General features: G+C 41.3%; 1 protein-coding gene across 1 annotated transcript in view; it reads right to left on the bottom strand.

Annotated features, from left to right (window-relative positions):
• Positions 1–12,737, bottom strand: part of ddhd1b (DDHD domain containing 1b) — a 137,866-nt gene that overhangs the window by 47,493 nt on the left and 77,636 nt on the right. Inside the window, exon 9 of the mRNA XM_034162273.1 lies at positions 11,794–11,943. Within this exon, the coding sequence (XP_034018164.1) occupies positions 11,794–11,943 (150 nt within the window). The remainder of the gene's footprint in view (positions 1–11,793; positions 11,944–12,737) is intronic.

Here is a 12,737-nt window from a genome sequence, read left to right as displayed (position 1 = left end):
TGGTCGGCTCTCACTGCGGTATTGTATCACTTCTTGTTCCGGAGCACAGCGGTGTTTTTCTGTATCTGTTAGCTGTTTGATCTGCGCAGTTAGATTGATCTAGTTATCTAGATTACGATTTGTTTCCCAGTGTAATCTTTACGTGCCTTAACTAAAGCACTCCTTCTGCTGAATCACCTCTAAATTATTTACACATTATTCGCTTTGCGTGTTTTTAGGAATCCGCTAGCTTAGCGTAGCTACTAGCTCTTAGCCGATTTAGCATGGCGGCTTCTCCTGTCTCTCCCGCACTTTTCTGCTCTGGGTGTGAAATGTTTAGTTATTCCTCGGCCTCCTTTAGCAGTAATGGTACTTGTAATAAGTGTAGCTTATTCGTAGCTTTGGAGGCCAGGCTGGGCGAATTGGAGACTCGGCTCCGCACCGTGGAAAATTCTACAGCTAGCAAGGCCCCTGTAGTCGGTGCGGACCAAGGTAGCTTAGCCGCCGTTAGTTCCCCCCTGGCAGATCCCGAGCAGCCGGGAAAGCAGGCCGACTGGGTGACTGTGAGGAGGAAGCGTAGCCCTAAACAGAAGCCCCGTGTACACCGCCAACCCGTTCACATCTTTAACCGTTTTTCCCCACTCGACGATACACCCGCCGAGGATCAAACTCTGGTTATTGGCGACTCTGTTTTGAGAAATGTGAAGTTAGCGACACCAGCAACCATAGTCAATTGTCTTCCGGGGGCCAGAGCAGGCGACATTGAAGGAAATTTGAAACTGCTGGCTAAGGCTAAGCGTAAATTTGGTAAGATTGTAATTCACGTCGGCAGTAATGACACCCGGTTACGCCAATCGGAGGTCACTAAAATTAACATTGAATCGGTGTGTAACTTTGCAAAAACAATGTCGGACTCTGTAGTTTTCTCTGGGCCCCTCCCCAATCAGACCGGGAGTGACATGTTTAGCCGCATGTTCTCCTTGAATTGCTGGCTGTCTGAGTGGTGTCCAAAAAATGAGGTGGGCTTCATAGATAATTGGCAAAGCTTCTGGGGAAAACCTGGTCTTGTTAGGAGAGACGGCAGCCATCCCACTTTGGATGGAGCAGCTCTCATTTCTAGAAATCTGGCCAATTTTCTTAAATCCTCCAAACCGTGACTATCCAGGGTTGGGACCAGGAAGCAGAGTTGTAGTCTTACACACCTCTCTGCAGCTTCTCTCCCCCTGCCATCCCCTCATTACCCCATCCCCGTAGAGACGGTGCCTGCTCCCAGACTACCAATAACCAGCAAAAATCTATTTAAGCATAAAAATTCAAAAGAAAAAATAATATAGCACCTTCAACTGCACCACAGACTAAAACAGTTAAATGTGGTCTATTAAACATTAGGTCTCTCTCTTCTAAGTCCCTGTTGGTAAATGATATAATAATTGATCAACATATTGATTTATTCTGCCTAACAGAAACCTGGTTACAGCAGGATGAATATGTTAGTTTAAATGAGTCAACACCCCCGAGTCACACTAACTGTCAGAATGCTCGTAGCACGGGCCGGGGTGGAGGATTAGCAGCAATCTTCCATTCCAGCTTATTAATTAATCCAAAACCCAGACAGAGCTTTAATTCATTTGAAAGCTTGTCTCTTAGTCTTGTCCATCCAAATTGGAAGTCCCAAAAACCAGTTTTATTTGTTATTATCTATCGTCCACCTGGTCGTTACTGTGAGTTTCTCTGTGAATTTTCAGACCTTTTGTCTGACTTAGTGCTTAGCTCAGATAAGATAATTATAGTGGGCGATTTTAACATCCACACAGATGCTGAGAATGACAGCCTCAACACTGCATTTAATCTATTATTAGACTCTATTGGCTTTGCTCAAAAAGTAAATGAGTCCACCCACCACTTTAATCATATCTTAGATCTTGTTCTGACTTATGGTATGGAAATAGAAGACTTAACAGTATTCCCTGATAACTCCCTTCTGTCTGATCATTTCTTAATAACATTTACATTTACTCTGATGGACTACCCAGCAGTGGGGAATAAGTTTCATTACACTAGAAGTCTTTCAGAAAGCGCTGTAACTAGGTTTAAGGATATGATTCCTTCTTTATGTTCTCTAATGCCATATACCAACACAGTGCAGAGTAGCTACCTAAACTCTGTAAGGGAGATAGAGTATCTCGTCAATAGTTTTACATCCTCATTGAAGACAACTTTGGATGCTGTAGCTCCTCTGAAAAAGAGAGCTTTAAATCAGAAGTGTCTGACTCCGTGGTATAACTCACAAACTCGTAGCTTAAAGCAGATAACCCGTAAGTTGGAGAGGAAATGGCGTCTCACTAATTTAGAAGATCTTCACTTAGCCTGGAAAAAGAGTCTGTTGCTCTATAAAAAAGCCCTTCGTAAAGCTAGGACATCTTTCTACTCATCACTAATTGAAGAAAATAAGAACAACCCCAGGTTTCTTTTCAGCACTGTAGCCAGGCTGACAAAGAGTCAGAGCTCTATTGAGCTGAGTATTCCATTAACTTTAACTAGTAATGACTTCATGACTTTCTTTGCTAACAAAATTTTAACTATTAGAGAAAAAATTACTCATAACCATCCCAAAGACGTATCGTTATCTTTGGCTGCTTTCAGTGATGCCGGTATTTGGTTAGACTCTTTCTCTCCGATTGTTCTGTCTGAGTTATTCTCATTAGTTACTTCATCCAAACCATCAACATGTTTATTAGACCCCATTCCTACCAGGCTGCTCAAGGAAGCCCTACCATTATTTAATGCTTCGATCTTAAATATGATCAATCTATCTTTGTTAGTTGGCTATGTACCACAGGCTTTTAAGGTGGCAGTAATTAAACCATTACTTAAAAAGCCATCACTTGACCCAGCTATCTTAGCTAATTATAGGCCAATCTCCAACCTTCCTTTTCTCTCAAAAATTCTTGAAAGGGTAGTTGTAAAACAGCTAACTGATCATCTGCAGAGGAATGGTCTATTTGAAGAGTTTCAGTCAGGTTTTAGAATTCATCATAGTACAGAAACAGCATTAGTGAAGGTTACAAATGATCTTCTTATGGCCTCGGACAGTGGACTCATCTCTGTGCTTGTTCTGTTAGATCTCAGTGCTGCTTTTGATACTGTTGACCATAAAATTTTATTACAGAGATTAGAGCATGCCATAGGTATTAAAGGCACTGCGCTGCGGTGGTTTGAATCATATTTGTCTAATAGATTACAATTTGTTCATGTAAATGGGGAATCTTCTTCACAGACTAAAGTTAATTATGGAGTTCCACAAGGTTCTGTGCTAGGACCAATTTTATTCACTTTATACATGCTTCCCTTAGGCAGTATTATTAGACGGTATTGCTTAAATTTTCATTGTTACGCAGATGATACCCAGCTTTATCTATCCATGAAGCCAGAGGACACACACCAATTAGCTAAACTGCAGGATTGTCTTACAGACATAAAGACATGGATGACCTCTAATTTCCTGCTTTTAAACTCAGATAAAACTGAAGTTATTGTACTTGGCCCCACAAATCTTAGAAACATGGTGTCTAACCAGATCCTTACTCTGGATGGCATTACCCTGACCTCTAGTAATACTGTGAGAAATCTTGGAGTCATTTTTGATCAGGATATGTCATTCAAAGTGCATATTAAACAAATATGTAGGACTGCTTTTTTGCATTTACGCAATATCTCTAAAATCAGAAAGGTCTTGTCTCAGAGTGATGCTGAAAAACTAATTCATGCATTTATTTCCTCTAGGCTGGACTATTGTAATTCATTATTATCAGGTTGTCCTAAAAGTTCCCTAAAAAGCCTGCAGTTAATTCAAAATGCTGCAGCTAGAGTACTGACGGGGACTAGAAGGAGAGAGCATATCTCACCCATATTGGCCTCTCTTCATTGGCTTCCTGTTAATTCTAGAATAGAATTTAAAATTCTTCTTCTTACTTATAAGGTTTTGAATAATCAGGTCCCATCTTATCTTAGGGACCTCGTAGTACCATATTACCCCAATAGAGCGCTTCGCTCTCAGACTGCAGGCTTACTTGTAGTTCCTAGGGTTTGTAAGAGTAGAATGGGAGGCAGAGCCTTCAGCTTTCAGGCTCCTCTCCTGTGGAACCAGCTCCCAATTCAGATCAGGGAGACAGACACCCTCTCTACTTTTAAGATTAGGCTTAAAACTTTCCTTTTTGCTAAAGCTTATAGTTAGGGCTGGATCAGGTGACCCTGAACCATCCCTTAGTTATGCTGCTATAGACGTAGACTGCTGGGGGGTTCCCATGATGCACTGTTTCTTTTTCTTTTTGCTCTGTATGCACCACTCTGCATTTAATCATTAGTGATCGATCTCTGCTCCCCTCCACAGCATGTCTTTTTCCTGGTTCTCTCCCTCAGCCCCAACCAGTCCCAGCAGAAGACTGCCCCTCCCTGAGCCTGGTTCTGCTGGAGGTTTCTTCCTGTTAAAAGGGAGTTTTTCCTTCCCACTGTAGCCAAGTGCTTGCTCACAGGGGGTCGTTTTGACCGTTGGGGTTTTACATAATTATTGTATGGCCTTGCCTTACAATATAAAGCGCCTTGGGGCAACTGTTTGTTGTGATTTGGCGCTATATAAAAAAATTGATTGATTGATTGATTTGGCTACAATCAGGGGATCAATGATGCAGATTCCAAAAGTGAAGAGGACTAAACCACAGCCAGCCCTCCACTCATGGTGGATAATTACATCATATGATTTATCTATCTGTTAAAGTTTTTTGTATACAGTATTCTGTAAGCAAACACCAGATTTCTTAATATGATAATGAATATTAACTGCCATTTAATACTGTTGGATATTGTTGCCTTGCAAATAGCTTTTTTTTTAAATTAGCTTTTTATTTGGAAATACATGTTATAGTGCATCCAAATACAACCACATTTTTTTAACTGTTATGTTATACCGATCTGAGTTTCCTGTAGTTACAATGGAATTTCTTGTTCCAAAGGTTTGTAGCAGCCGTATGGCTGGTCCATTTCCTTTTATTTTGACAGCGTAAAAGAGGGTGAAAGGAGGAAAGGGGAGGGGGGAGAACAGGACATGTACAGTTGAACTTTTTACATCCAGAGGGGTTATAAAACAACAGTCAGAAACACATAAAATACTTTTTGAGGAGTATCTGCAGTATTTTCGTAGTTTCATTCAGTTGTGTTAGTCATTGAGATACTGTTGAAGACTTGGGGAAAGAAAAAACAAAACAAACAAAAAAAAAGCCTGTGCAGTAGATGAGAGGTTGCTGTTCCCTTAGTTCACTATCTTGACAAAGTCTGGTCTTCGAGGTCTAATAAAATGCACCCATCTTTTCCAGTTTTTCATAAATATGTCCATCTTTAAATTCAAAGAAAAGGTAACCTTTTCCAAAATGTATATTTCCATTGTCACATCTATCCAATTATTAATTGTAGGTCCAGTTTGCAGCCTCCATCTCTTAGTTAAAGCCTTTTTCCCTGCTGCCAGCAACACCCCTATCAGATACTTATCTTTATCCATCAGTCTTGGTGGGATAAGTCCTAAGTACATGGTTTTGAAGTCGAATGGTATCCATGTATTGAGGACTTCCTGTATTGCATTATGTATGTCTTTCCAATAATTTTGTATTTTTGGATAATCCCAAAAAACATGATAATGATTTGCAGTCTGACATCCACAGCTTCGCCAGCAGAGAGCATTATTATTGTTTTGGTGCACCTTCATGACTGGGGTGATGAAGTATCGGGTTATATTTTTCCAACAGAATTCCTTCCATGCATGAGATTTTGTAGTTTTCCATTGAAGTGTACAAATATCTTCCCATTATTTATCTGTTATTGTTATGTTTCCTTCCCTTTCCCATTTAACTTGTATATATTTTGTTGTATTGGTTTCTAAATTCTGTAGACTCTTATACAGTTGGGAGATAATCCCTCTCTCTATGTTCGATTTGTATGCATCAATAAATAATTGAACAAATGGTTTACTGGCCTCTCTACCATCCCTGTTTTTTATTTTCTGATTAAGGAGAGAGCATATCTAACCCATATTGGCCTCTCTTCATTGGCTTCCTGTTAATTCTAGAATAGAATTTAAAATTCTTCTTCTTACTTATAAGGTTTTGAATAATCAATAAATCAATCAATCAATTTTTTTATACAGCGCCAAATCACAACAAACAGTTGCCCCAAGGCGCTTTATATTGTAAGGCAAAGCCATACAATAATTACAGAAAAACCCCAACGGTCACAACGACCCCCTGTGAGCAAGCACTTGGCGACAGTGGGAAGGAAAAACTTCCTTTTAACAGGAAGAAACCTCCAGCAGAACCAGGCTCAGGGAGGGACAGTCTTCTGCTGGGACTGGTTGGGGCTGAGGGAGAGAATCAGGAAAAAGACATGCTGTGGAAGAGAGCAGAGATCAATCACTAATGATTAAATGCAGAGTGGTGCATACAGAGCAAAAAGAGAAAGAAACACTCAGTGCATCATGGGAACCCCCCAGCAGTCTAAGTCTATAGCAGCATAACTAAGGGATGGTTCAGGGTCACCTGATCCAGCCCTAACTATAAGCTTTAGCAAAAAGGAAAGTTTTAAGCCTAATCTTAAAAGTAGAGAGGGTGTCTGTCTCCCTGATCCGAATTGGGAGCTGGTTCCACAGGAGAGGAGCCTGAAAGCTGAAGGCTCTGCCTCCCATTCTACTCTTACAAACCCTAGGAACTACAAGTAAGCCTGCAGTCTGAGAGCGAAGCGCTCTATTGGGGTGATATGGTACTATGAGGTCCCTAAGATAAGATGGGACCTGATTATTCAAAACCTTATAAGTAAAAAGAAGAATTTTAAATTCTATTCTAGAATTAACAGGAAGCCAATGAAAAGAGGCCAATATGGGTGAGATATGCTCTCTCCTTCTAGTCCCTGTCAGTACTCTAGCTGCAGCATTTTGAATTAACTGAAGGCTTTTCAGGGAACTTTTAGGACAACCTGATAATAATGAATTACAATAGTCCAGCCTAGAAGAAATAAATGCATGAATTAGTTTTTCAGCATCACTCTGAGACAAGACCTTTCTGATTTTAGAGATATTGCGTAAATGCAAAAAAGCAGTCCTACATATTTGTTTAATATGCGCATTGAATGACATATCATGATCAAAAATGACTCCAAGATTTCTCACAGTATTACTAGAGGTCAGGGTAATGCCATCCAGAGTAAGGATCTGGTTAGACACCATGTTTCTAAGATTTGTGGGGCCAAGTACAATAACTTCAGTTTTATCTGAGTTTAAAAGCAGGAAATTAGAGGTCATCCATGTCTTTATGTCTGTAAGACAATCCTGCAGTTTAGCTAATTGGTGTGTGTCCTCTGGCTTCATGGATAGATAAAGCTGGGTATCATCTCCGTAACAATGAAAATTTAAGCAATGCCGTCTAATAATACTGCCTAAGGGAAACATGTATAAAGTGAATAAAATTGGTCCTAGCACAGAACCTTGTGGAACTCCATAATTAACCTTAGTCTGTGAAGAAGATTCCCCATTTACATGAACAAATTGTAATCTATTAGATAAATAGGATTCAAACCACCGCAGCGCAGTGCCTTTAATACCTATGGCATGCTCTAATCTCTGTAATAAAATTTTATGGTCAACAGTATCAAATGCAGCACTGAGGTCTAACAGAACAAGCACAGAAATGAGTCCACTGTCTGAGGCCATAAGAAGATCATTTGTAACCTTCACTAATGCTGTTTCTGTACTATGATGAATTCTAAAACCTGACTGAAACTCTTCAAATAGACCATTCCTCTGCAGATGATCAGTTAGCTGTTTTACAACTACCCTTTCAAGAATTTTTGAGAGAAAAGGAAGGTTGGAGATTGGCCTATAATTAGCTAAGATAGCTGGGTCAAGTGATGGCTTTTTAAGTAATGGTTTAATTACTGCCACCTTAAAAGCCTGTGGTACATAGCCAACTAATAAAGATAGATTGATCATATTTAAGATCGAAGCATTAAATAATGGTAGGGCTTCCTTGAGCAGCCTGGTAGGAATGGGGTCTAATAGACATGTTGATGGTTTGGATGAAGTAACTAATGAAAATAACTCAGACAGAACAATCGGAGAGAAAGAGTCTAACCAAATACCGGCATCACTGAAAGCAGCCAAAGATAACGATATGTCTTTGGGATGGTTATGAGTAATTTTTTCTCTAATAGTTAAAATTTTATTAGCAAAGAAAGTCATGAAGTCATTACTAGTTAAAGTTAAAGGAATACTCGGCTCAATAGAGCTCTGACTCTTTGTCAGCCTGGCTACAGTGCTGAAAAGAAACCTGGGGTTGTTCTTATTTTCTTCAATTAGTGATGAGTAGTAAGATGTCCTAGCTTTATGGAGGGCTTTTTTTTATAGAGCAACAGACTCTTTTTTCAGGCTAAGTGAAGATCTTCTAAATTAGTGAGACGCCATTTCCTCTCCAACGTACGGGTTATCTGCTTTAAGCTGCGAGTTTGTGAGTTATACCACGGAGTCAGGCACTTCTGATTTAAGGCTCTCTTTTTCAGAGGAGCTACAGCATCCAAAGTTGTCTTCAATGAGGATGTAAAACTACTGACGAGATACTCTATCTCACTTACAGAGTTTAGGTAGCTACTCTGCACTGTGTTGGTATATGGCATTAGAGAACATAAAGGAGGAATCATATCCTTAAACCTAGTTACAGCGCTTTCTGACTTCTAGTGTAATGAAACTTATTCCCCACTGCTGGGTAGTCCATCAGAGTAAATGTAAATGTTATTAAGAAATGATCAGACAGAAGGGGGTTTTCAGGGAATACTGTTAAGTCTTCAATTTCCATACCATAAGTCAGAACAAGATCTAAGATATGATTAAAGTGGTGGGTGGACTCATTTACATTTTGAGCAAAGCCAATTGAGTCTAATAATAGATTAAATGCAGTGTTGAGGCTGTCATTCTCAGCATCTGTGTGGATGTTAAAATCACCCACTATAATTATCTTATCTGAGCTAAGCACTAAGTCAGACAAAAGGTCTGAAAATTCACAGAGAAACTCACAGTAACGACCAGGAGAACGATAGATAATAACAAATAAAACTGGTTTTTGGGACTTCCAATCTGGATGGACAAGACTAAGAGTCAAGCTTTCAAATGAATTAAAGCTCTGTCTGGGTTTTTGATTAGTTAATAAGCTGGAATGGAAGATTGCTGCTAATCCTCCTCCTCGGCCCGTGCTACGAGCGTTCTGGCAGTTATTGTGACTCGGGGGTGTTGACTCATTTAAACTAACATATTCATCCTGCTGTAACCAGGTTTCTGTAAGGCAGAATAAATCAATATGTTGATCAATTATTATATCATTTACTAACAGGGACTTAGAAGAGAGAGACCTAATGTTTAATAGACCACATTTAACTGTTTTAGTCTGTGGTGCAGTTGAAGGTGCTATATTATTTTTTCTTTTTGAATTTTTATGCTTAAATAGATTTTTACTGGTTATTGGTGGTCTGGGAGCAGGCACCGTCTCTACGGGGATGGGGTAATGAGGGGATGGCAGGGGGAGAGAAGCTGCAGAGAGGTGTGTAAGACTACAACTCTGCTTCCTGGTCCCAACCCTGGATAGTCACGGTTTGGAGGATTTAAGAAAATTGGCCAGATTTCTAGAAATGAGAGCTGCTCCATCCAAAGTGGGATGGATGCCGTCTCTCCTAACAAGACCAGGTTCTCCCCAGAAGCTTTGCCAATTATCTATGAAGCCCACCTCATTTTTTGGACACCAGTCAGACAGCCAGCACTTCAAGGAGAACATGCGGCTAAACATGTCACTCCCGGTCCGATTGGGGTGGGGCCCAGAGAAAACTACAGAGTCCGACATTGTTTTTGCAAAGTTACACACCGATTCAATGTTAATTTTAGTGACCTCCGATTGGCGTAACCGGGTGTCATTACTGCCGACGTGAATTACAATCTTACCAAATTTACGCTTAGCCTTAGCCAGCAGTTTCAAATTTCCTTCAATGTTGCCTGCTCTGGCCCCCGGAAGACAATTGACTATGGTTGCTGGTGTCGCTAACTTCACATTTCTCAAAACAGAGTCGCCAATAACCAGAGTTTGATCCTCGGTGGGTGTGTCGCCGAGTGGGGAAAAACGGTTAGAAATGTGAACGGGTTGGTGGTGTACACGGGGCTTCTGTTTAGGACTACGCTTCCTCCTCACAGTCACCCAGTCGGCCTGCTTTCCCGGCTGCTCGGGATCTGCCGGAGGGGAACTAACGGCGGCTAAGCTACCTTGGTCCGCACCAACTACAGGGGCCTGGCTAGCTGTAGGATTTTCCAAGGTGCGGAGCCGAGTCTCCAATTTGCCCAGCCTGGCCTCCAAAGCTACGAATAAGATACACTTATTACAAGTACCATTACTGCTAAAGGAGGCCGAGGAATAACTAAACATTTCACACCCAGAGCAGAAAAGTGCGGGAGAGACAGGAGAAGCCGCCATGCTAAATCAGCTAAGAGCTAGTAGCTACGCTAAGCTAGCGGATTCCTAAAAACACGCAAAGTGAATAATGTGTAAATAATTTAGAGGTGATTCAGCAGAGGGAGCGCTTTAGTTAAGGCATGTGAAGATTACACTGTGAAACAAATCGTTATCTAGTTAACTAGATCAATCTAACTGCGCAGATTAAACAGCTAACAGATACAGCAAAACACCACTGTGCTCCGGAACAGGAAGTGATACAATACCGCAGTGAGAGCCAACCACCAGTAGAGGCAAGCAAGCAAGTGTCATGCAAGTGTGCTCTCCCCCTGCATGCCACATATGTCGGGGGAGAGCAAGGGGTGGGGGTGCGAAATACATGCATGCCACATGTGGGGGGAGGGCGCGACACGCACACACATGCGATATACATTCACGTCACGTGTGTTGCTTTTTACAATGCCACACTCGTGGGGGCACTTAAACAAATTTCACATCCAGCTCGAAAGTGATCATCTGCTGGCTATTTTCGTGCTAACAGCGCAAATGGCACCACATTTTCTAAGTGTCAAGTGAGTGGTGTTGGATGTTTGTGCATGTCACCTGGAATTTGGCCGACACCTGCTGTGAGAAGGATCAAATGGGCTCTCACAGGGCACACTCTTTCAGCTGCTGGTGTGCGCGAATAGTTGTAGCGACACGTGTACAAGGCGTTGGAGGCAGCTCCGATTTTTCGCAAATGCCATGCAATTCCTCCTTTGTATGAGAGTTGGCTTCAATCGTGTTATGTGTGAAGGGGCCCTTATTAAAGAGTCTCTGAGGTATGGAAATTCACAAGATTTTCTCAGTGTGCACAGCTCGACTAAGTACTGGTCGAATGTAATCTTCAGCTTCTGGTCAAAGGAGAAAAACCTATATCTCTCAAATGTTATGTTTTTAGTTGGCACAAAGTATGCTTCAGATTTTTGGATCACTGTGTCCAATTTGAGATTTTTTGGCTCAATCAGAAAGCTGTTAAAAATGTCCAGTGCATCTTCCCAAGCACATGAAGAAAGATTTGAGTTTGCATCGTCTCTTCTCTTCCTCTTGCTTGCAGCCAGATACATTTCAAATCTGTGCTTGAAACGTGTCCAGTTATCATAAAGATTTCCACTGAACTGCATAAGCTGGCCTTTGCACTTCTGCATAATCTGTTAATTCTGCCCCAGATCTCAAACTCACTGTTGGACTCGAGCCCGTCTTGGACAGAAATTACACAGCAGAATTGTAGGTGTTGCGGTGGGATGTGGCTCACCACAGGGTCTGTCGGGTGGAAGATGTTGAAGAGGCGTTTACAAATAGATGTTGGGAGGATGTGGTCTTGGACGCCATTGTTTCCAGGCCTGATCCCTCGCAACGCCAAGAAAACAGCCAGAGGAGAACCCATACAAAAGAGGTTTTCCACCTGTCACACAGAATGACACAAAGATCAGCGCTCAGCCTTCCAAACATCCACCAGGTACAGATCTGTACTCAGACTATCAGCAGACTTTATTCCCTGCAGTCAGCAGGGACAGTGCACGAGTAACTTCAGTTAGTTAGTGGGTCTGTAACTGCGATTCTGGGTTTCGATAGATCCTGGTGAGGACCAGTGAACCTCCTATTTTGGGGCATGTTGGCATCTTTTAAAATGCAGAAAGACAATCAAATAAAAAGATGTTTGAAGTCTCGTTCCTAATCACAGGGACCTGGTAGCCAGTTTATGTATAAACTGAGTGGCTTTTGATTGGTTGTTTATGGGCAGTGACATGAAGACATCAAACAGCATAAAAATGACAGCAGAGTACAAAAGGACAAAAGAAATATACAATAGAAAAGTATTGCCCAAAGTGACTTCAATCTGCCCCAGTGGAATATATCTATGAAATATCACAAGTTTCTGGGTTCAAAGCCAAGTACAACAGAGTGTATCTTATAATTTTGATTTTGAAGACGAGGTCAGTAAGTATTTGGACAGGGATGTGGTTCTTGTAATTTCATCTCTGTACAACACCACAACGGAGTTAAAATAAAACATTCAAGATGTTCTGGAACTGTAGATTAAACTTTACCTTGACACTGATCATGACTTGTACTTCATTTCCATCAGGTCATGCGCTGGTGCTGCATCCAACACAGCACAGAACCATCTTGGGTCCTGGATGACAAGCACTCAGAGAGCCCGTCTCGATCCATCCATCTACACCTCTCCAAAGTAAC

This window comes from Thalassophryne amazonica, chromosome 21, assembly GCF_902500255.1.
Source record: "Thalassophryne amazonica chromosome 21, fThaAma1.1, whole genome shotgun sequence".
Taxonomy (NCBI): domain Eukaryota; kingdom Metazoa; phylum Chordata; class Actinopteri; order Batrachoidiformes; family Batrachoididae; genus Thalassophryne; species Thalassophryne amazonica.
Note: the sequence above shows the minus strand (reverse complement) of the source record. Positions and strands in the feature narration are given on the sequence as shown.